At 47.2% G+C, this 25,000-nt stretch overlaps 1 protein-coding gene across 1 annotated transcript; it reads right to left on the bottom strand.

Moving 5' to 3' along the window:
* Positions 1-421: 421 nt before the first annotated feature.
* On the bottom strand, positions 422-22,774 carry RFC2 (replication factor C subunit 2). The gene is made up of 11 exons (XM_007186535.3): positions 22,627-22,774; positions 19,593-19,662; positions 16,724-16,765; positions 16,307-16,413; positions 12,626-12,727; positions 11,452-11,552; positions 4,682-4,839; positions 4,366-4,431; positions 3,523-3,603; positions 2,210-2,323; positions 422-845 (listed from the first exon to the last, which is right to left on the bottom strand). The coding sequence occupies exons 1-11, from the start codon at positions 22,731-22,733 to the stop codon at positions 735-737; spliced, it is 1,059 nt and encodes a 352-aa protein (XP_007186597.1). The 5' UTR covers positions 22,734-22,774; the 3' UTR covers positions 422-734.
* Between the last annotated feature and the right edge of the window lie 2,226 nt (positions 22,775-25,000).

Here is a 25,000-nt window from a genome sequence, read left to right on the forward strand (position 1 = left end):
TGTGGAAGGTCACTGTATCATTCTCTATGTACAATTGATGTTTTTCATAATTTTTAAACATGGAAAAAAATAACACCTTGCCAAAAAAGAAAAAGCAATTCTACAAATTAATGCAAAATTCACTGGGAAATTCTAAAGCAAATGAGTACACCCATTTGCACAGAAAAGGCGACCTGGTGGGAGGGTCCCCTATGCCTGTCTGCACCATCCTCCTCCGTGATTCTTGCCAAGTCCTTTCTGAAGGGCTCAGGGCCCGGGGCTGTTCTGAGAAGCTGACAAATTACACCAAACCCTGCCTCACCCTGTGGGATTGTCCTCTAGGCTTCTAGAAAAATTGAGATTAGCCTATCCAGTCTATTATCGAAATCACCTTTCTACCTGTAGGACGCTAGGGGCGTATACACAGAGACAGGAAACCAGCTTTCCTTGCGGCCTTGCACTGCCACCTTTCTGCTGACAAAGCTGTACGGTTTTATTACTAAAATGCCAACGCATGCACAGATCGGGTACTGGGCCCTGGAGGGTCTCTGGGGCCTTTCCAAGCTGTCATCCCACCATGAGTCTGAGGCTGAGGGTAAACGCTCCAGGAGCAGGGGAGACGTACTGGAAGCAAGGTGACGGCCAGGAAGATGCACTCCAGGGCCGTCCCAGGCAGCACTTTTTCCACGTCAGAAGGCTGTGACTCCTGCCTGTCAGTGACGAGGACTCATAACCCAGCGAATGCGTTCTCCTCTCTAACTGGCCACCGGGGCCATTGTCTTCTGACACAGCCTGGCCAGGAGCCCTGCCATCTGCAGAAGGGAGTTCACACCTTCCGCTATTTTCATATGAGTGTATCCAATTTCCTGAAGAAAAAAAAAAAAAAAATCAAATTTAAATCTGGTTAATAAGTGAGGGAGGAAGTTTAGTTTTTGAAATCTGAACATCTAAACGAACGGTTTGCTCAAAATTGATGCAGTGAACTCAAACTCCAGCTGGAAAATGAACTCTGAGAAGTTCAATTTATTTCCTAAAAGGATGCTGATATTTCTTTGACAGGTACTGCTAAGAAAATGAAAAAGAAAAAAAAAGCCAGACTGGGAGAAAACATTTGTAACACATGTATCTGACAGAGGACTTGCAACCAGAATATATAAAGAACTCCCAAAACGCAGTAATAAGAACACAAACAACCTAATTTAAAAATGGGTAGACTTAGACACTTCCTCAAAGAAGATCATGGATGTCAAATGAGCACATGAAAAAGTACTCGACATCATTAGTTATTGGGAAATGCAAATTAAAGCCATAATGAGATACTACTATACACCTATTAGAATGGCTTAAAAAAGACCAACTGAGCATTCCAAGTGCTGACCAGAAGGGGGATCGTCTGGAATGCTCACATATTGCTGATACAAAGGCAAAATTCTATAGCCACTTTGGAAAAGTTTGGATGTTTCCTATAAAGTTAACCCTTCGATTACCATTCAACCAAGGAATCTCACTCCTGGGAAGTTACCCAAGAGAAATGAAAACTGGGGCTCATGTTCACACCAGTTCACGTACACAAATGTTTATAGTGATTCTATTCATTGTCACCAAAATGTGGAAACTCAAATGTCCTTCAACTGGTGAACAACAGTGGAACGTCTACACAAGGGAACACGACTCAGCAATGAAAAGGAAGGACCCACCGACATAGGCAACAACGTGAACAATCTAAAATGCATTAAGTGAAGTGAGAGAAGCCAGACTTAAAAGGTTACGTTCTGCTTGATTCCACTTGTATGACCTTCTGGAAAACTCTGTCCCCCAAATAGAAAATAGATTAGTGGTTTCCAGGTGCTAGGGGGACGAGCTGACTACAGAGCGGCCCATACATTTGGGGAGGTTACAGAGCTGTTCATATCTTGATTGTAGTGGTGTTTACAAGACTGAATGCTTTTGTCAACAGAACGCACCCAAGAGGCTGAATTTTACTCTATTTACATTACACCTCAATTAATCTCACTTAAACAACAAACAAATAAATACCTCTCTCATAAAGAGAGTCATTCCAAGGAACACTAGGTCACTGCCTGGCAGGACTGGCTTAAACAAACCCCCAGCCCCCAGGATGACCGGCCATTGACTGAAGCATCTTCCAGGCACCTGGGCTGTGAGTAAGACAAAACCTCAGCATGGCCCACATTCTTGACGAGAGAAGCATTGCTCTACTCTCACTAACCTTAATAAACTCCAGTTTCAAGTATTCTGCCATTTGGAAGGTTTTACACACTCGAAAAATGTTGCCAATGATGTCTTCTGGGGAATAGCCAAGATGCCACAGGTGAGCGAGGATCTAGACAAAAGAAAACACACAGAGGCCGTGTAACTCTGTGAACAACAAGGATACTGGGGGAAGTGAGGTCAAACCCACACCAGTCTCAGGCCTGTCACACAGCTGGGAGCAGACAGGCCATCTGAGACAGCACGAGCGCTTCTGAGAATCGGCCCAACGCAGCGGCCCTGCTGGTGGGCTGCACCCTTTAGGTCATGTGGGGTGATTGATCTTCCCAGCAGGCAGAGAGATAGTATCACAAATGTTTTAAACCATACTGCAAGACGGTCTACCACCATACCCTGTAACGTCTTTATCCAAGGCTCTTAAAAAGCCTTTTTAATCGTCCCAGTAAGCACTCCAGAGTGTCTGCTACGCTCTCTGAGCTGCCACTCTTATTAATGAACACCCCCGGCACGATTAGGCCTGAACAAATCCTGACCAGGGCAGAGATGACTGCAGTGGTCTCAGCCTCCTGCCTTCTCAACCCCAGGCCCCAGTTCCAATGCTCACCCCACGCCAACTGCAGGGTCTGGAGTCCTTGGCTCCCCGGGGCAAACGCAGGGGGTGGGGAAGCCCCGTGTCCATAAATCTGACGGCGCCCTTCAGGCCACGTGCCTGGGTTTCCCCGCCTTGCACGCCAGTTTCATGAGAGGTCGAGCTCTGCCCTAAACCCACTCAGCTTCTAGCTTAGTTTGGTGGCAGCAGGGGGAGGGAAACCAGCTGCAATCAGAGCAATGGCCTCAGATCACATCAGTGCCCCCCATGTGGACTTGAGGGTCACCTACACCCCAACGATGCCCACTGGAATCTGCTCACAGGACCAGGCTCTGGGTCCCAGGACGCCCATTCCCAGGCTCTTCAGGAAGATAGTGGGGGAACAGCTCCCCTCCACAGAGAGAAAGATGGCTTTTCTCTACAAAGCAAGGAACTGGGCTGTTCTTTCCTCATGTCCTAGGAGGACACATTCCTCTTGCAGAGAATATAATTCGAGTAGAAAGGCATGACTTTGAATTCCAGGTCTATTACTTTTAAGCAGTGTGGTTTAGAGCAACGAGTTTAGCCTCTGAGCCAGTTTTCTCACCTGTAGAGGGTACCCAGCTCCTAGCATCCGTTAAGGATGAGGTGGCGCAAAGTCCCCAGCACAGGGAGCGCCCTCTCTGCCCGGCTCAAGAAGCGAGAGGTTCCCCCCCAAGTCAGGAAAGGGGGAGGAGACCCACCTTGTACGCCTCATCGATACTGGCGCTCACACAGTGCTGGATCATCTCCTTCACCAGCAAGGGGTGCGGCTCGTCACAGACCTGACCAAACAGAAGAGAGAGGCCGGTCTGGGGCTGAGGGGGACCATCCGAGGAGGAGCCCTGGCAGACCCACGTCTGGGCAACCTAGGTACCGACCGTCTTCACTTGCTGTTTACATTGAATTCTCCAGCAAACAGAACCAGGTTTGGGAATGCCTCTCCCACCACCAGAGTCGTCACCAAATAGACTTCGGTGTCGACCTAGTGCGGTGAGGAAAAGCCTCTGACATCATCATTACAGATTTCTCACCAAGATGAATTCACAAGAGCCAAGAAGGAATGTACGCTCAAGGGGCAGCTTCAAAGCCACGAGTCACCTGTCTTGCATCACTGGGAAGATCACCTACCCAATGGACTCTCTGAATCCACTTAAGAACTGGGAGGTCTTCGGGGCCCATCTCCCACCTGGAATAGGAACGGGCTTGCCCTGGACACGGCCCCCAGCCTCAGCGTGATTTCGGGCCTGTTTCCTCAGCCCCAGAATAATGAGAACATCTGCATGCAGGGATGTGTGGACCAAACGGGACGCACGTGGAAGCCCCGGGCCTGCCGCAACAGCGGGGCGTGTCCACCACCCACACCGTGCCGCAGCCCAGCCCCTCCTGCTCTCCGCGGTGGCGGGGGGAGCAGGACGTGCTCCCCTCCCTGCTCCCCCGGGGGCGAGTCTGTGCCCCTCCTCCCAACACCGCCCACCCGCCCTCCTCTGCTGGCCCCGGCAGGTAAACGACGCTCCGTCAACTGTGATGCCCACGCCAGCTTTTACCTTGAACACATTCTCACTGTTGATGAAGCCGAATCCCGAGAAAGTGGACTGCAAGTTGTTCAGTGCCTGCCGAGGAACGGAAACAAGGCCAGGGTGACTTTCAGTCTCCGCCCGCCCCATCTCCCCTCTTGGGATCCGAGCTTACCCCCCTACTTGCAGGCGTGCTCCCCACTGGCCCGAGGCCCCACCAGTGTATCGGGTCAACGTTCCCCAGTCTGGCTACGCTCATCCCCAGGCAGCAGTCGCCCCCCCCCTCCCCCCAGACGAGGGGTGCAGCAAGCCCAGGAGGCCGGCGCCCAAGCGGCGGCGCACGCACCTGCCTCATGTCACCCTGGGCGGTGAAGAGGATGGCTTCCAGGCCATCGTCCGTGGACTGCACCTTCTCCTTCTCGATGACGTTCAGCAGCCTGGCAAGAATCTGGCCGTCGGTCAGCTTGGTGTAGCGGAGGACTGCGCACCGGGACTGAATGGGCTCTGGACGAGACAGGAAGAGAGTCGGGCTCCCCAGCAAAGCACGGCGTGACCCCGTCGGTCCTTCAGTTACTCGGAAGCAGCCGCACGAGCCACGTGGCCCGGCCATGCTGGTACCACAACCCCTGCCCCGCAGTGCTCAAGAGGGGCTTGGCAAACAGGGCTCAATTTCAAAATATCAACCAATAGTGGCCTCAGCTAGGACTGCCCAGGCTGACATTGGCTGCCCAGGGCTTCCAGAAGGGGAAAAGATCCTCCAGGATAGAGACATCCACGTGCCACAGCCCACAGGAGAGTGAGTGCTGGCCCAGGTGGGCTCTTGAACCTCCGTGTATGAGGTACGTCTGGGCCCTTCTGGGCAGGTCACGACCCAGCCAGTCTGGGGCGAGAACAGGGCACCTGCGTGGCTTCTTTAAGCTTCCATGGGAGATTCGGATGCACATGAGAACCACCAGATGGATGAATGCCGAATTCTGGATGCAATCCCTGACCTTCAGTTCAGACTACGGCAATAGCATCTCCATGACCTCCAAGCCCCGAGTGGGTCTCTCGCTGATCCATCCTGCTCTGCTGCCCCACTGGCCTTCCTCAGAATGTTCTGATCCGTCACCTCTGCCTGCCCAGGCAAACCCTTCAACTGCCCACCAAGGTCACAGTACAGACCACCTCTGACCCTCCTACATAAAATCTTCCGCAAACCTCACCCGTCTCTCCTCTCCTAAGCCCGCGTGCCTCCCATGGAAGAATCGACCTGTGCTCTCCTGGCAGCTCTTCCCACCAAGGATGTCCTTTCCCAGCTTCTTCCCACTTAAATCACAACTGTCATTGAAAAAGCTCTTCTCCCACCCTCCTCCTCGTGGAGCCGGCCCAGACCACCCCAGACTGAAGTGACCGTCCCTCCTTTGCTCTCACGTACACTTTCAAGGAACATGTTCCTGTTAGTTTATGTGCATTAAGGAAACCAGTTCCCTCCCCCGGGGATGCAGTGGACGAATACCACGACCAGGCCCGGGCCCCTCAGAGCTCAGGTTTGCCGGGATAGAGGAGTGAACATCAACAGGGAAGTTCCCACACCCTGGGACGCGGCCATGGAAGAGGTTCGTAGGAACGGCTCCAGGAGCCCAGCCAGAGAGCGATCAGCTCGGTGCAGGTGAGTTCTGAGCTGGGCCTTTAGGGACGAGCTTTCCAGGCCAGAAAGGCAAAAGGAACAGCACGTTCAAAGGCAAGAGTGATGAAAGGGCACAGGGGCTTTGGGGAACCGCGAGGCACTGTGCGGCCGCGTCACACAGGGTAGGAGATGAGGCTGCAGGTAATAGGCTCCTGTGTGCTAGGATGGGGGCGGGCGTGGCTGTGTGGGCAATGAGGGACCACTGAAGGGTTCAGTGCGGGAGTGGCAGGGTCAGACCTGTGCTGAGAAGACCCCGGCAGCCAGCTGGTGACTCAGGTGCAGAGAAGCTGCAGGGACACTGCACCAGTGAAGGGGAGAAACTGAGGCCAGACCTAGAGTGAGGGAAGGAGGGGTAGGGGCTCAAGACACTGGGGAGGTGGGATGACCCTGGATCTGATTCTGGTGAGGGGCTGGCTGCGGTGGTGAGCAGACAAGGGAGGACCTGAGATGGCTCAGGGCTTGCTGGCTTTGGGACGCACCCCCCGCCTTGTGTGAGCCCCTGATGGGCAGGGACAGAGCCTCATACAGGTGTAGCCTCCACTGTGCCTTGGGCAGAGGAGATGCTGTGCACATAAAATACCGTGCTCAACATCTGTCCAATGGATGAGACGTTTCAAAGAACAGCTTTCCTAAGAGTTCATTTCAATTTATCTGAAATCTGGAAGATTCATGACAGAACCTTATTTACATATTTGGCTTATCAGCACAGACAAGAGAAAGACCAATTAGAAACGGGAGTTCTTGGGACTTCCCTGGTGGTCCAGTGGTTAGGACTCCGCACTTCCAATGAGGGGGGCATGGGTTCGATTCCTGGTCGGGGAACTAGGATCCCACGTGCCACGTGGCCTGGTGCGGCCAAAAAGTAAAACAAACAAACAAACAAAACGAAACAGAAAAACCACAATGGAATTCTTATCTAAAAGCAATTAATATGCAAACTCATAGATTTTTCATAGATTTTTCTCTTTGGAGAAGTACCAAAAGCTGCGAATTCAGATACACATCAGAATAAAGCAGGCATAGCCTTCCTCCAAGAAAGCAGCGCTCTCCCTTAACTGGTATAACTCCAGGAGCTAAGGTGAGGTTGTTACTGACAGTTTCAAAAATCATCTCTGCAGTGATTTGATCATGAACCATTTCCTCTAAAGCTAAGCAATACGTTTCTTTAGAGATTTGGTTTACATGGTTCTTATATCCCTTTAGAAATTAAAAAATAATCAGAATGCTATCTATATATACCAGAAAAATTAATTTCATGAAAAGCGAGGGCCAGACCTTTTTCCACCAATAACTGCAGTTTCTAATCTCTACACAGACTCATCCACGCAGAGCCCTGTGCAAAATGCACTGGGGGGACGGCTTCACAGGCGAATTCTATCAAACATTTAGAGAAGAGCTAACACCCATCCTTCTCAAACTCTTCCAAGATACAGCAGAGGGAGGAACACTCCCAAACTCATCTACGAGGCCACCATCACCCCGATACCAAAACCAGACAAAGATGTCACAAAGAAAGAAAACTATGGGCCAATATCACTGATGACCATAGATGCAAAAATCCTCAACAAAATACGAGCAAACAGAATCCAACAGCACATTAAAAGGATCATACACCATGATCAAGTGGGGTTTATCTCAGGAATGCAAGGATTCTTCAATATATGCAAATCAATCAATGTGATACACCATACTAACAAACTGAAAGAGAAAAACCATATGATAATCTCAATAGATGAAGAAAAAGCTTTTGACAAAACTCAACACCGATTTATGATCAAAACTCTCCAGAAAGTAGGCATAGAGGGAACCTACCTCAACATAATATAGGCCATATACAACAAACCCACAGCCAACATCGTTCTCAATGGTGAAAAACTGAAACCATTTCCTCTAAGATCAGGAACAAGACAAGGATGTCCACTCTCACCACTATTATTCAACATAGTTTTGGAAGTTTTAGCCACAGCAATCAGAGAAGAAAAAGAAATAAAAGGAATCCAAATTGGAAAAGAAGAAGTAAAACTGTCACTGTTTGCAGATGACATAATACTATGCATAGAGGATCCTAAAGATGCTACCAGAAACTACTAGAGCTACTGAATGAATTTGGCAAAGTAGCAGGATACAAAATTAATGAACAGAAATCTCTTGCATTCCTACACACTAATGATGAAAAATCAGAAAGAGAAATTAAGGACACTCCCATTTACCACTGCAACAAAAAGAATAAAATACCTAGGAATGAACCTACCTAAGGAGACAAAAGACCTGTATGCAGAAAACTATAAGACACTGATGAAAGAAATAAATGATAATACAAACAGATGGAAAGATATACCATGTTCTTGGATTGGAAGAATCAACATTCTGAAAATGACTATACTACCCAAAGCAATCTACAGATTCAATGCAATCCCTATCAAACTACCAATGGCATTTTTCACAGAACTAGAACAAAAAATTTCACAATTTGTATGGAAACACAAAAGACCTCAAATAGCCAAAGCAATCTTGAGAAAGAAAAATGGAGCTGGAGGAATCAGGCTCCCGGACTTCAGACTATTCTACAAAGCCACAGTAATCAAGACAGTATGGTACTGTCACAAAAAAAGAAATATAGAGCAATGGAACAGGATAGAAAGCCCAGAGATAAACCCATGCACATATGGTCACCTTATCTTTGATAAAGGAGGCAAGAATATACAATGGAGAAAAGACAGCCTCTTCAATAAGTGGCACTGGGAAAACTGGACAGCTACATATAAAAGAATGAAATTAGAACACTCCCTAACACCATACACAAAAATAAACTCAAAATGGATTAAAGGCCTAAACGTGAGGCCAGACACTATAAAACTCATAGAGGAAAACATAGGCAGAACACGTTATGGCATAAATCACAGCAAGATCCTTTTTGACCCACCTCCTAGAGAAATGAAAATAAAAACAAAATTAAACAAATGGGACCTAATGAAACTTAAAAGCTTTTGCACAGCAAAGGAAACCATAAACAAGATGAAAAGACAACCCTCAGACTGGGAGAAAATATTTGCAAACGAAGCAACTGACAAAGGATTAATCTCCAAAATATACAAGCAGCTCATGCAGCTCAATATCAAAAAAACAAACAACCCAATCCAAAAAGGGGCAGAAGACCTAAATAGACATTTCTCCAAAGAAGATATACAGATTGCCAACAAACACATGAAAGGATGCTCAACATCACTAATCATTAGAGAAATGCAAATCAAAACTACAATGAGGTATCACCTCACACCGGTCAGAATGGCCATCATCAAAAAATCTACAAACAATAAACGCGGAGAGGGTGTGGAGAAAAGGGAATCCTCTTGCACTGTTGGTGGGAATGTAAATTGATACAGCCACTACGGAGAACAGTATGGAGGTTCCTTAAAAAACTAAAAATAGAACGACCATATGACCCAGAAATCCCACTACTGGGCATATACCCTGAGAAAACCATAATTCAAAAAGAGTCATGTACCGCAATGTTCACTGCAGCACTATTTACAATAGCCAGGACATGGAAGCAACCTAAGTGTCCACTGACAGATGAATGGATAAAGATGTGGCACATATATACAATGGAATATTACTCAACCATAAAAAGAAACGAAATTGAATTATTTGGAGTGAGATGGATGGACCTAGGGTCTGTCATAGAGAGTGAAGTAAGTCAGAAAGAGAAAAACAAATACTGTATGCTAACACATATATATGGAATCTAAAAAAAAAATGGTTCTGATGAACCTAGGGGCAGGACAGGAATAAAGACGCAGACGTAGAGAATGGACTTGAGGACGTGGGGAAGGGGAAGCTGGGACAAAGTGAGAGAGCAGCATTGACATATATACACTACCAAATGTAAAATAGATAGCTAGTGGGAAGCAGCTGCATAGCACAGGGAGATCAGCTCCGTGCTTTGTGACCACCTAGAGGGGTGCGATAGAGAGGGTGGGAGGGAGATGCAAGAGGGAGGGGATATGGGGATATATGTATACATATAGCCAATTCACTCTCTTACACAGCAGAAACTAACACAACATTGTAAAGCAATTATATACTCCAATAAAGATGTTTAAAAAAAAAAAAGATAGCACAGCTACCTTGTTTGACTCAGTTGTTAGTTAGGGGAGCAGGGATTTGATGTGAAATCTGTTTGCTTACAAAGTTCATGTTGTTTCCAGTTAAGCTGCTGATCTGGAAAGTTGAACATTATTTGGTAAAACCTGGACTCTGTAGTTTCCCTACTCTTGCCATTAACTGTAGGTAGCATTTTGACTTCTAGGATATTGTTCATTTCACTTTTACAGTAAAATTTATAATAAAAATTTAAATTAAAAAAAATGCACTGGGGGGTGGGGGCAGTTCTTTAAGTATAACACGGCTCCTGCCCTCCCAGACCGGTCCTACCACTGGTAAGGAGACAAGCAACATACACGGCCATAAATCAAGACCTTTTAGCACAGTTTCCTCCACTGCACCGTGGGTGTCTTGAAGGTAGAGAACGTTTCTTGTTAAACTCTGTCTGCTCTGCACTAGCCCGGTGCCTGACACCTACTAAGAACAGAGTAGATGTTTGTGGAACAGATTCATGACCTGGGGAAGGTCAAGGGACACGAGCCCACTGGGGCTGGAGACAATGCCTCTGGGGGGGCATCATGGTTGGTACCACACTTGTCTGGGTGGAGAAGGAGGAGCCAGACGGCTGAGCTTACACAGGCTGGGGGTTAGCAGGGCGGATGTGAGGCAAGGACAGAGGGACAAGAGAGCTGTGAGAAATGGTCAGAGAGAGAGTGAAAAAAAGCTGGACTGTGCTCGCAGTCTGTATCAGAATGGGAAGGACATGAAACCGGCAGGAAGTTGAGACACTGAGGCGGGAGGGCTCAAAGCGGTGAGGAAGAGGACAGACTGCTGGGAGGGAAGGAAGGAGGGAGGGAGGGAGGGGGCTGGAAGGACCAACGCCAGGTCAGGAAGATGAGCGTGTGAGCTTTCGCAGGGGAGGGAGCTCCTGGTAATGACAAAACCCAGCGTGCAGACACACTGTGTGCCAAGTGCTCCGGACGCACAGAAAGCGCAAGAGCACGTCTGCACAGGGGCCATGACCGTGACACTGCGCACAGGATACCAAAACATCACGTGTGCCTGTGATGCAAGAGTCAGACAGACCTGGGGTTCCAATCCCAGCTCTTCGGCTTGCTGTGAGACTTTGGGCAAACTATTCAACCTCTCTGAGCTCCATGTTTTTTTCATATCTAAGGTGGAGCTAATAATACCTCCACATAGAATTATATAAGATTAAATGAGAAAGCGGATTATACAGTGCTCAGGCCACGGCAGGCGATCAAAAAGCCCCTTCTCTTCTGCGGCTAAAGAGCCAACGTGAACGGCACGTGGACCCCGAGCCACGCAGAGCCGACCCTCACCTATGATTTTATCCGAAGCATTACAAGCAAGAGCGAAGCGGGTCGTTTTGGAGTAGATTTCCATGGTTCTCCTCAAGGCTTGCTGGGCTCCATCAGTCATGCTGAGAAGAAAAACACAAGGGGCGGTTTGCAGCTGGGACCCAAGGTCCACGGGACACAAATCCCCTCCTACGGACCCTGGGAAGCCTACACTCCTGACTGGGCATGCTCAGTCTCTCTCCGGGACCCCGTGCGGGTCTCACGCAGACGGGCTGCACGCGGACAGAGCAGAGGCCCTGCAGGCAGGCTGCCTGGGCTCACCTCAAAGCTCCTTCATCCACTCCTGTGGGACCTTTAGGCAAATTATCTGAGCCTCAATGTCATCGCCTATAAGGAGATAATGCTACTGCCCACCTCAGAGGGTTGTTACGACAATTAAATAAAACAATAACACGTAAAGTGTGTAGCAGAGCACCTGGCATAATGCAAATGCTTACAGATACGTGCTGGATAAATGTTAGCGGCTATTACTGCTGTAAATAATGTTACAGTAAAATGGTTAAGGTGTATCCCCACTATGGAACAGAATGCAACAGAATACAGCAATTAAAACCTGTGTTCACAACAAGATTATAATAACATGGAACTCTGCTCTTCACGTTAAAAGGCAAAACCAGGATACAAAAATTGTAATTATCATCTTAACTATGTAAAAATGCACAGTGTAGAAAAACAGGAGATAAAATAAAGCAAGAAATTACCCATATCTTTAAAAATTTCTTCAAAGAACATGAATTACTGTTATTTTTCTAAACGGCACTTAACATTTTTTCATTTATACTGATAATGATTGCACAACATTGTGAATGTACTAAATGCCGCTGAATGGTACACTTTAAAATGGTTGAAATGGTAAATTTTCTGTTAGATATATTTCACCACAATTTAAAAAAATCATTTAAATTATGCATGTAAGTGATGCTGGAACAAACACAATAACTGTGGTAGACAAATGTTTGTAAGTTACTTAATTAAGATCAGGTTTAAGGCTCAGGCCTCTATTAAATTTCTCTTCAAGATGTAATAAGCAAATCTGTCACAGAAGTGCAAAGGTGAGAGCTTTTCCTCCTGATTTAATACAGCCAGATAAAAGACTTAGAGATCAAGGTAAAAAATTCTTGGCAAAGCACTCTACCTGTCTGCTTCATCCAGAATGATGATCTTGTGTCGCCCTTTGGGAAGGGTGACTTTCTGTTGGGCAAACATTTTGATTTTGTTCCTCACAACGTCAATGCCCCTGAAACAATGAGCCACAATATTATTGTCACCTTCTGAGACCAATTCACTCACCTTCACGGGGACTTTTAACCCTCAGGACACCATCATGGACCCAACTTTAGTTTTTCAGTTTCTTTTTGGGCAATCTAACTATTTATAAGGATTGTCATTCATTACTTTTATTCCTTCTTGGAGGTCTTCAGAAGAACAAAGGAAAACATTTACTTACTTTTTAAAAACAGAATGAAACTCATTTTATCTTGCAATTATCATACAGGTCCATTGGACTCTTTATAATCTAAGATACATTTTGGGGGTCTCAGTAATCTTACACTTCCTATATCTTAAAATGTTTGCTACTTCATCATCCTAGTACTTATTTCATCATTACTCATCAATTATTCCCAACTATGCTAAAAAAGACTAAAATAATAAAATGAAAGAATGATGGAAATGCTTAGAAGATCGATGCAATATTCGGAAAAACTGTTACTACTGCCTCATCCTTCAGTTTTTTATTGTTTCGTGAGGTACTACATTATCTTTCTGGAAGATACAAAAGTAGTTCAGATACACTATCTGAAAGCTTTCATTGACCACAGCCGAAAATTCAAAATTTTTCATTTTCTACCCATAATGTCAGAGAAAAGAAATGACAGCGGAAGATGTTTCATCATTATTAGACAAGTCAGAAAATGAAGCAGAGAGACAGCAGGATTCTAGACTCTGATGATGATGGTGAAATTGATCACATAAACAAAATTTCAGACTACAAGTCTTCAGATGCCAAAATCCTCCAAGAATTTTCTCAAACTTAAGAATCAAGGCGTGAACATATTTCTAAGGACAAAAACTAAACATATTTTCACCCAGTTAGTCACTCAACAGGAAGGACTTAGCTCCTCAATGTCTTGTGACAAGAACTTGGACCATCCTGTTTTGCTAAAAGAACATGTGACAGAACTTCCCTGGTGGCACAATGGTTAAGAATCTGCCTGCCAATGCAGGGGACACAGGTTCGAGCTCTGGTCTGGGAAGATCCCACATGTCGTGAAGCAACTAAGCCCTCAAGCCATAACTACTGAGCCTGCGTGCCACAACTACTGAAGCCTGTGAGCCTAGAGCCCATGCTCCATAAGAGAAGCCACTGCAATGAGAAGCCCGAGTGCCACAATGAAGAGCAGCCCCCGCTCACCACAACTAGAGAAAGCCTGAGAGCAGCAACGAAGACCCAACACAGCCAATAAATAAATAAATAACTGTATTTAAAAAAAAAAAGAACATGTGACAGTATTCGTTCATCTTTGATGATATTCGAACACCCACATTTACAGGGTACAGTTTGTAAGTGATCAAAAGCTGAAGGTAGGTGTGTATAATAAGGTTCCTGGAAGGAAACAGATGATAAAGGAACCAAAAAAAGCCATTGTATGGATCCCTCTAATAAATCTAAAATTGAAAATATTTGCAATTATGGGCCATTCTCTCTTCAACAAAATTAAGAGCCACCAAAGTTTTCAAAGTTTTCTGTTGGTATCTGCTATCTGGAATCGGCATTTACAAAACGGCTCGACTGCAGGCTTGTTCATGGCAGCCGAGGAGCTAGCTGTTAGTTGCATTCACAGGACAGAGCCCGTTTCAGGTCTGTGTACATCATCAAAACCAGGAAAACGCTGCAGAGTAGAGAACCACGTCCTCAGGGAATAACCAAAGGCAGACTTTGCAGACATTTTGTTCAACAGGTCCTCATTTCATAATCCTCTACTATCCCATGTCTAAAAAGTAAACTGGGGGAGTTCCCTGGCAGTCCAGTGGTTAGGACTCGGCTCTCTCACTGCCGTGGGCAGGGGTTCAATCCCTGGTTGGGGCACTAAGATCCCACAAGCCGCGCTGTGCGGCCGAAAATAAATAAATAAACTAATTAATTAATAAAAACAAAAAGGTTAAGATGGTAAATTTAATGTTAAAAAAAATAATAAAAGTAGTAGGGACTTCCCTCGTGGCTCAGTGGTTAAGAATCCGCCTGCCAATGCAGGGGACACAGGTTCGATCCCTGGTCCAGGAAGATCCCACATGCCACGGAGCAACTAAGCCCGTGTGCCACAGCTACTGAGCCTGCGCTCTAGAGCCCATGCTCTGCAACAAGAGAAGCCACCGCAGTGAGAAGCCCATGCACCGCAACGAAGAGTAGCCTCCGCTCGATGTGACTAGAGAAAGCCGGCGTGTAGCAACGAAGACCCAACGCAGCCAAAAATAAATTAAAAAAAAAAAAGTAAACCAGCAGCCCACCTCCATTAGGATGGTTACTAACAACAACAGAAAATAACAAGTGTTGGTGAGGATGTGAAGAAAAGGGAGCCCTTGTGTGCTGTCGATGGGAATATAAAATGGTGCAGCCACTATGGAAAACAGTACGGCGGTCCCTCAAAAATTGAAACATAGAATTACCAAATAATCCAGTGATTCCATTTCTGAGTCTATATCTGAAAGAATTGAAAGCGGGGTCTCGAATAGATATGTGTGCACCCCTGCTCATAGCAGTATTATTCACAGTTCATAATATTCAAAAGATGAAAGCAGCGCAAGTGTCCCTTGTCAGCTGAATGGATAAACAAAACATAGTGGTATATACCACTCAGCCTGAAAAAGGAAGGACATTCTGACACGTGCTACAACATGGAGGAACCTGAAATATGCATGAAATAAGCCAGTCACAAAAGCACAAATGCTGTATGATTCTACTTGTGTGCGGTTCCTAGAATAGTCAATTCATAGAGACAGAAAGTCACATGGTGGGTTCCAGGGGCTGGGGGAGGGGAATGGGGAGTTGTTGTTTAATGGGTATAGAGTTTCCGTTTGGGAAGAAGAAAACAGTTCTGGAGATCTGTTGCACAATAATGTGAATGTACCCAACGCCACTGAACTGTACACTTAAAGATGGTTAAGATGGTAAATTTTTTTTTTTTAATAAATTTACTTATTTAATTTATTTATTTTTGGCTGTGTTGGGTCTTCATCACTGCATGCGGGCTTTCTCTAGTTGCAATGAACAGGGGCTACTCTTCGTTGCGGCAGGCAGGCTTCTCATTGCGGTGGCTTCTCTTGTTGCAGAGCATGGGCTCTAGACGCGTGGGCTTCAGTAGTTGTGGCACGTGGGCTCACTAGTTGTGGCTCGCGGGCTCTAGAGCGCAGGCTCAGTAATCGTGGCTCACGGGCTTAGTTGCTCCGCGGCATGTGGGATCTTCCCGGACCAGGGCTTGAACCCGTGTCCCCTGCATTGGCAGGCAGATTCTTAGCCACTGCGCCGCCAGGGAAGTCCCCAAGATGGTAAATTTTATGCGATGTGTATTTCAGCACAATTAAAAGTAATTTTTAAAATCTCCATTAAAAAAAAAAAACTAAACCAATAAGTCAAGTGCTTATGATGCCACATCAACAAGCCAGCAATCCCCATTCTCTTTCATTGGAAAGATTAAAGGAAAACACAAACAGCAAAACAAGCTCTGTAAGTGCTACAGAGACCTGAAAAAAGGTTGTTTCTATGACGGCTCAAAATGTAAAACACTCGCCACCCTTCAGGCCTAACTCCCAGGTGTACCTGTCATTTGAGGCATTGAGCTCCAAAACGGCATCCTTGAAGGCCGGACCCAGCAGGGCTCGTGCCAAACACAGGATGCTGGTAGTTTTGCCGGTTCCTGGGGGGCCCTAGGAATGAGATCTCCAGTAAGTGCTTCAAGCCAACAGAATGAACGTAACGAGAACTCCCGATTTACTGCTCACCACTGTTTGCGCTCACCCCCCGCCTAGAACCCTCCCAACCCGACCCCAACCCATAGCACACACCAGATCAATACGGCAACCAACCCGCAGGCCTGACCAGTGGGAGGTGGGAATGGTATGGGCTCTGGCTATCACGGGCTTCTCTGAGGAGGAAGCTCTGTACATGAGAAAGCACTTAAGAGGGGGCGAAAACCAGACCCCAAGACGTCCGACAGGGCCAGGACCCAGTACTCACAGCAATGATGATATTGGGCACATTCCCTTCTCTTGCAAAGACCTGAAGGAAGAAATGCTTGTTAAAACTGGTTCATCTGCAAACTTGAGGAGCCAGGTCTCCCCAACCACACAGGCCCGTGTAGCAAACATGGCTACAAACTGTTCCATGTGGATGCCCCGTGGGACACTCAGGTCAACACATTCAAAACTGAATTCAACACTTTCCCCTGTAAACCTGAGGCGCCCCCATGTTTCCCCTTCCGTGGACTGTCAACAGCATCAACCCTCCCGCCCACACCAGGAACCTGGAGGTCACCGTCATCCTTGACTGGCCTTCTCCCTCACCCCATGCAGCCCCTCAATGACAAAGGCTGGGCCCCTCTTTCTCCTTTATCTGGAGACCACTTCCTTCTCTTCAGCCCACTGCCACTTTCTTAGCCCATGACCTCTCTTTTAAAAATTATTATTATTGGGGCTTCCCTGGTGGCGCAGTGGTTGAGAATCTGCCTGCCAATGCAGGGGACACGGGTTCGTGTCCCTCTCCCTGGTCTGGGAGGATCCCACATGCCGCGGAGCAACTAGGCCCGTGAGCCACAATTACTGAGCCTGCGCGTCTGGAGAGGCCGCGATAATGAGAGGCCCCGCGCACCGCGATGAAGAGTGGCCCCCACTTGCCACAACTAGAGAAAAAAAAGCCCTCGCACAGAAACGAAGACCCAACACAGCCATAAATAAATTAAAAAATAGTGTTTAAATAAATATTAAAAAATTAAAAAAATTAAAAAAATAAAAAGCCAGCTTGTAAAAATCTTTAAAAAAAAAAATTATTATTATTATTTTTTTAAATTTTTATTGGAGTATAGTTGATTTACAATGTTGTGTTAGTTTCAGGTGTACAGCAAAGTGAATCAGTTATACATATACATATATCTACTCTTTTCTAGATTCTTCTTAGCCCATTACCTCTTGCCTGCATTGCTTTCAACAGGCCATTGGCTGGTCTCCTTGCCTCTAATCTTGCCCCACTCCAATCCATTTCCCATACGGTAACATAACCAATTTTCTAAAATACACATCTCTGAAGACACTTTTACCTGACTGGAACTCTTGGACGACCCAAACCCTTAAACCTGGCTCGCGAGGCCCTGCCCACCTCACCAGCTCACCCCTCTCACCCCCCAGTACACGTGCTCTACAGCCTCATTACTTGGGCTCCACAGACCAGCAGCATCGGCACCTCCTGGGAGCGTGTCAGAAATGCAGACTCTCTGACCCCACTCCAGAACTACCAGATCAGAACCTGCATTTTTGACAACATCCCCAGGCGATTCGTATGCCATTCATGTCAGGAAAGCACTACTCTGTATTCCACTCAGATGGCATTCCCCCACCCCCCCGTAGAATAAGCCATACTCTCTCTCACCTCCGGACCTTTGCACATGCTGTTCCTGCTTCCTCCCCTCTCTCCACCCCCGACCCCCCAAGTCTGGCTGACTCCCACTCACTTAGCTTTGGTGCCACTTCTTCCATTTGGGAATTAGGACTCTGTAAGCAGGTTAACTCTTCCCTGAACTAACCCACATGCCCCCACAGCCCCTGTACGTCCCCTGGCAGAGTGCTTATCACATGGCCTGCCGACTTTAATGCTGCCCCGGTTCGACTGTAAATCCCACGCAGAGATGGGCTCAGGTCTAGTCTGTTCACCATTTTATCAACGGTTCCTAAAACCACACCGTAACTAGCCCAGAGAAGATATTCAAATATTTGCCAAATGAATAAGTCTGTAAAATAAATAAATAACCTTGGTAGCTATTGAAGTCTAAGCCCCAGCTACTGCAGAGACAGCCTCTGTCATGTCTCAAATAGCTGGGCTTCTAGATTCTGCCTAAAGACCTCTAGGGCTGGGAATTCAAAGCTTGCTCTACTGCTGAATGTTTCTGCTTGCTCCTGGTTCGTGTCTTCCTGAAGTCTGCTGCCTTGTCACTTAGTCGCTTTAGGCAGGGCTTAGCAATTATGATGGAGAGGAAGGTGGGGGGAGCGGGGGTGGTCCACCCTGAGACCCGTTTTTATAAGCTCCCTAGCTAAGAATGGTTTTCACATTTTTAAAGGGTTGTTTAAAAAATAAACAAAGGGACTTCCCCTGGGGGTCCAGTGGTTAAGACTGCGCTTCCACTGCAGGGGGCGCGGGTTCAATCCCTAGTCGGGGAACTAAGATCCCATGAGCTGCACCCGCGGCACGGCCAAAAAAAAATAGAGAATATTTGACAAAGACTTTATATGGTTTGCAAAGCCTAAAATATCTATTCATCGGCTTTTACAGACAAAGTTTGCCACCTCTGCTCTTGAAGAATACAGAACAAGTCTGATAAGCCCTCTCCAAAGAGCCAGTCCTTCAAACATCTGAAGTTACCCACCCTGTCTTCTAGATTCCTCTCCAAGCTGAATGTCTCCCATTCCCTTAATTCTTCTGGATTTGTGGCCAGCCCCCAGCTCGCTATCTTGGCTGTCTTCCTCCAAATGCATCGAGCTTATTAAAGTCACAATAATGAGATGCAAGATCCTCTTTTAAAAACTCACCTCCAGGGCTTCCCTGGTGGCGCAGTGGTTGAGAATCTGCCTGCTAATGCAGGGGACACGGGTTCGAGCCCTGGTCTGGGAAGATCCCACATGCCGTGGAGCGACTAGGCCCGTGAGCCACAACTACTGAGCCTGCGCGTCTGGAGCTTGTGCTCCGCAACAAGAGAGGCCACGGTAGTGAGAGGCCCGCACACCGCAATGAAGAGTGGCCCCCGCTTGCCGCATCTAGAGAAAGCCCTCGCACAGAAACGAAGACCCAATCAATCAATCAATCAATAAATAAATCTAGAAAAAATAAAATAAAAACTCACCTCCAGTCTGCTCACGGTGTCTTCATTCCCGACAATCTCATTCAGCTTTACTGGTCTATATTTTTCAACCCTGTTTTTAAGAAAATGCATAAAGATGTTGACACGGCTATTTTCACGCTACCCAAAAGAAAGCACTAAAGGGCAATTCTGGGAGCTTTGTCAGAAGATGATATACATTCAATAAAAATACATCAAATGGGGCTTCCCTGGTGGCGCAGTGGTTGAGAGTCTGCCTGCCAATGCAGGGGACACAGGTTCGAGCCCTGGTCTGGGAGGATCCCACATGCCGCGGAGCGACTAGGCCCGTGAGCCACAATTGCTGAGCCTGCGCGTCTGGAGCCTGTGCTCCGCAACAAGAGAGGCCGCGATAGTGAGAGGCCCGCGCACCGCAATGAAGAGTGGCCCCCGCTTGCTGCAACTGGAGAAAGCCCTCGCGCAGAGACGAAGACCCAACACAGCCAAAGATACGTAAATAAATAAATAAAATTAAAAAAAAAATACATCAAATGGTTGCAGGTTTTAAATTTAAAGAGATGCCCGAGTGCCATTTGAAAAGTCAAGCGCATGAGAATTGTGCACCCAAGACTTCAAACCCGCCACAGCAGAGAAACACCTGCTGGTGCTGGAGAAGGGCCAGAGCAGGCCATCTGGAGAAATGTGACACTGTGTGGCCACACAGTCTGCCCATCACAACAGAGGTCCAGCGCACGCGGCACTGACATCATTTGCTCTGACAGACATGGATGCAACTGGGCCCCCTTCTCATCCCTTACCTGCCAGTGTCTGCAGACTTGTGCCAGGTGCCCAGCACGGCTGACTAGACAGAAACCGCAGGCCTATCCTGTGATCCTATTAGGCTGTGTGGACTGGACAGCCTAGTGGCCTTTTCAGACCAATACTTCTTCTACTAAGCAAGCTATGCTATGAGAGAAAGTGACTTTCTCTGGCTCTGAGAAGTGGAAGTAGATTTGCAATGATTTGACCATCAGGATTTCCTCTGCCCTTTATTATAGTCCCTGATTTACTCTTAGCTTGTACTCCCTCCAGGTACTGGTTTTGCACCAGAAGGAGTTGCATGCAAAGCTTTTTTGCCACATACTGCAGAAAACAAAGAGACAGCTCTCCTCCAAGGTCAGCAGATGGAGCGTGCTTGTTCCTCCTCATTTATTCTTCATACTCAGCCCCCTCCTGGTGCCAAGCGGTGTGTAAGGAGTTAGCACACTCAACGGGAGGAAGGTAGAAGGTTCAGACATGAGCAAAACATAGTTCTTGCTCTCAAGGGCTTTCCCACTAGAGGGGAGATACAGCTTGGCAAATCCCACTACAATGCTAAACTGCTTATAAAAACCACGGGCTGTGGAAGCCCAGAGGAGGGAGGAATCGCCACCTGGGAAGGTTTGGAGCTGAAATCTCAGCTAGATTTTGTTCTGTTTTAATAAATTTATTTTATTTATTTATTTTTGGTTGCATTGGGTCTTCATTGCTGTGCACGGGCTTTCTCTAGTTGCGGCGAGCGGGGGGCTACTCTTCGTTGTGGTCCATGGGCTTCTCATTGCGGTGGTTTCTCTTGTTGCAGAGCACGGGCTCTAGGTGCACAGGCTTCAGTAGTTGTGGCACGTGGCCTCAGTAGTTGTGGCTCGCGAGCCCTAGAGCGCAGGCTCAGTAGTCATGGCGCACGGGCTTAGTTGCTCTGCGGCATGTGGGATCTTCCCGGACCAGGGCTTGAACCCGTGTCCCTGTATTGGCAGGCGGATTCTTAACCACTGTGCCACCAGGGAAGCCCCTCTCAGCTAGACTTTGAACAAGGCAAACATACTCTTCCTTCAGGACCTTCATAGCTGCTCCCTGACTGAAAGCTCTCTCTGCCTCCATGGCCACATGGCTTCCTTCCTGAATTCAGGTCTTTACTCAAATATCATCTCATCAGAGGCCTTCCCTGACCACCATAGCGATTTACTCCACAGAAGCTGTCACCATCAAATATATGTCTACTTGTTTATTTTTTACTTTGTCTTTCTCTATCAAATGTAAGCTCTGTGACAACAGAATTTGTTTTGCACACTGAAGTATCTTAAGCATCTAAAACAGGGTCGTGTGTGAAAATTATAATGCAAACCACATATGTAATCTTAAACTTTCTCGTAGTCACATTTAAAAAGGTAAAAAGAAAATGGGTGAAGTTATTTTACTAATATAATTTAGAGAACCTAATATATTCAAAACATTATCATTTTCAACATGTAATCAATATAAAAATTACTAATGAGTTTTTTAAAAACTAAGTCCTTGAAATACGGTGTGTATCGTACACTTACAAGCCCATCTCAATTCGGACTAGCACCAGACTCATGTGGCTAGTGGCGGGGGGGACTGGATAGCGCAGCGTAGATATTCCAGTAAGCTATACTGCCCTTCGTTTAGGTATCTGCTCTCGCCAAGAAGAGGGGTGGGCTGGAGGGATGGGAATACGCAGCGGACAGGGAGGAAACCATTCCCACGCCCAGTGGAGAGTTCCGAGAGGTGCGCACAGGGAGTGGGAACCGAGTGGAGAGCCTGCCCTACACCTGCGCCAGTTGGCAGGTGACTTCCCACGTCACCTTTCCTCCCAGCTGCCCAGAATGTTGCTGTTTAAAGTGAGCAAGCCACGGAAAACAGGCGGGTGCCTTCACACCATCCCGATTCCGAATCTGCGTCCGACACTTCCCGCCGAGCGACCATCAGAGTCACGGCTGGCACAGCGCCGGGTGCCCAGTGGGTGGTCGCAGCGGGCGGCTATTATCACAATTAGCATTGTTCTGACCAAGACCCCGCTTCCAGAGTACAGACTGGTCACTCTCCACCCCAGGTGGGCTTAGCGACCCACATCCCTTGCCTTCTTCAAATAATAATCTACTGGACACCACCCCGGGGCCTCCTGCTCCGCTCAGGTGACCCCCAAATGAGCTCCCGCCCCTGGGTTAACCCGGGACACACGGCCCGCCACTCGCCCACCCACACGTCCAGAGAACCCATCGTTGATGGCCTGGATCCTCACCACGGCAGCTCGTACTGGCCGGCGCTGCCGGGGGCCTTGCTGGGGGCCGGGTCAGGGTCCTGGGCCCCGCACTCGCCACTGCCACCGCCGCTCTCCTGCGCCTCCATTCTCCCGCCGCCTCTTCCCGCCGCCCGAGACCTCACCCCATGACGCCATCACGCAGGCACCGCCCCTTGTTTCCGAGGGACTCTGGGCGCGAGCGGAAGCCTTCTGCCCGCCCCGTTTGCGCCTGCGCAGAGGGCACTGGCCTGGCGGGGGCGCTAGTTGCTATTGACCGCAGTTGCTATGGGAGACCTGGTGTCCGGTCTGGGTAGTGAGGGGAAGGCAAGACCGGACCGCATCGCCTTCGGAGAAGGCTGGTCGCTCCAAGAAGGGACGTTCGTTGGTTTTCGTCTTTGTGAGATTTGTCGGGGTGGCCCTCTCTGTGCGGCCCGTGGGGAACCGCTGCACGGAGGTGGGGCCGCACGCCGGGCAGGCCTGGCAGGGTGGGAGCATCCTGCCCGGTGCAGGGAGAAGCCGGAGCCTGTGGACATTCCGCCCAAACGCAGGACCCGACGGCGGACACGGACAGGGACTGATGTCCAGCGGTCCTGGACGGCGGAAGGCCGGAGCCGACGTCTGGGACCTGCCCTTGCCCACTTTTCCCAATTGCTCAGAATGTCCCCATGCGGAACACTAGGTCCCATTGGGTGGGCTCCTGCACCCTGGAACTTGACGTTTATTTTCAGGAAATTCTCATAATGCTACAAAATGGGAATTACTCTCATTTTGCAGAGGAGGAACTGCCCCTCTGTAAAATGTGACTCAGTTTCATTCCAGAAAAATAGATACTGCATATTCACAAGTGCTTTGAGTATTCTTTTGGGCTGGTTTTCTACCTGTTGAACTAATCTTTCCTCCCATTGCCTAATTAACATAATAATAACAACTAATAAAAATAACGAATGGTGATTATATTTACTGTCCTCTACTATGCACTAGACCCGAGGTGGATACTCACATTGTCCTCGTTTTACAGATGAAGAAACAGGCTTGAGAATGACTCATTTGTCCAGTGTCATTTGGGTTGTAAGTGGTGGAGCCAACCCACCATGTTCCCAAAACAGTTCATATAAAATTCTGTTTTATTGCACTTACCGTATTGCATCATAATTTCGGGATGAAATCTGACTTTAATGGTTAGGATTCTGTGACTTCACTGCTGAGGGCCCAGGTTCAATCCCTGGTCAGGGAACTAAGATCTTGCAAGCTGCCAAAAAAAAACAAAAACAAAAACAAAAGTCTGAATTGAAGGTAAGGATTGGGACCTCTTCATCTCTACCCTGTTGCTTAGCACAAGGCCTGGTGCTCTGTAAGTGTTCAATATGAGTATCTTTATTGAACAGTAAGGATCCATGTTTCCAGAACAGCTTGGGTCAGCTGCGAGGAACTGGGTTGCTTTCATCAGAGAACTGATTAAAGCCCCAAGAATGTTTTCCTTCCATCATCAGTTAAAATATGTATATATTACAGGGAGAAGACTTCTCTTCTAGGCAGTTGATTGGTCTTTCAAATAAATATGCGCTCCAGAATTTATACTGCAAGTAATTGTTTTCTCTTTTTATCCTTATTTTTCAATTTTCTTTCCCTCAAGAAACCCAGCCCATTATGGAAATCTATTGGGGAAGACAGTATTGCTGTTCTATTCATTTTTCGTGTGTAAATTCTGTGCTTCATCTTTCCAACCTGAGTGTTTATTTAGCTCCTTGAGGACATGGGACCTGCCCCTCGATTCCTATTTTCTTCCCTTGTATATAAGCGGCATGGAATTGACGTCTGCCAATTGCTTCTTCCAGTTATGCAGCCAGGCTAGCAAGTTCAAGGCAGTGGGCACAATTTACAATTGTGTTCTATGGGTTGGGAAGAAAACATGTGCTTCCTCATTCTTTTCAAGTTATTGCCAATTGGGCAGGAACCTCAAATGACTCAGATTCTGAAGCAGTTTGTTTTAATGCTGGTAATTATTTAAGTCTCCAGGTTCAAAACTAACTCAGTGTTTTTCTTCTCCCCTTTTATATGATTTGGGAAAAAATACTTGAAGTTGGCTATATCTCTTCCATTCCCCTTTAAACTAACAGAGCCATCCTGTGTATTTTTAGAGTCACTATTCACAGGCCCTTTATTTCTCTGGAGGAGAAAATACAAATTTTCTTGAAATATAAACTTTTTTTGAAATGTCTCTTTGTGGTTTTCCCTTGGGATTGTTCCCATGTGGTAATATTCACATTTTCCTTAGAGTCAGCTCTCACTCACATACACATGTCCCACCACATACACGGTTTAGAAACTAAACATTTTCAGTAAATGCAGAAAATGGTGTATAATTCTTTCCCCT

This window comes from Balaenoptera acutorostrata, chromosome 15, assembly GCF_949987535.1.
Source record: "Balaenoptera acutorostrata chromosome 15, mBalAcu1.1, whole genome shotgun sequence".
NCBI classification, from domain to species: domain Eukaryota; kingdom Metazoa; phylum Chordata; class Mammalia; order Artiodactyla; family Balaenopteridae; genus Balaenoptera; species Balaenoptera acutorostrata.

Excerpts from the sequence above, each read along its gene's own strand:
- RFC2 (XM_007186535.3), bottom strand. The coding sequence starts at position 22,733 with ATGGAGGCGCAGGAGAGCGGCGGTGGCAGTGGCGAGTGCGGGGCCCAG. Across the intron at positions 16,414-16,723 it reads TGCCCAATATCATCATTGCT|GGCCCCCCAGGAACCGGCAA; the intron begins GTGAGTACTGGG and ends TCTCATTCCTAG. Across the intron at positions 4,840-11,451 it reads TGCTTCGGATAAAATCATAG|AGCCCATTCAGTCCCGGTGC; the intron begins GTGAGGGTCGGC and ends TGTCTCGTCCAG.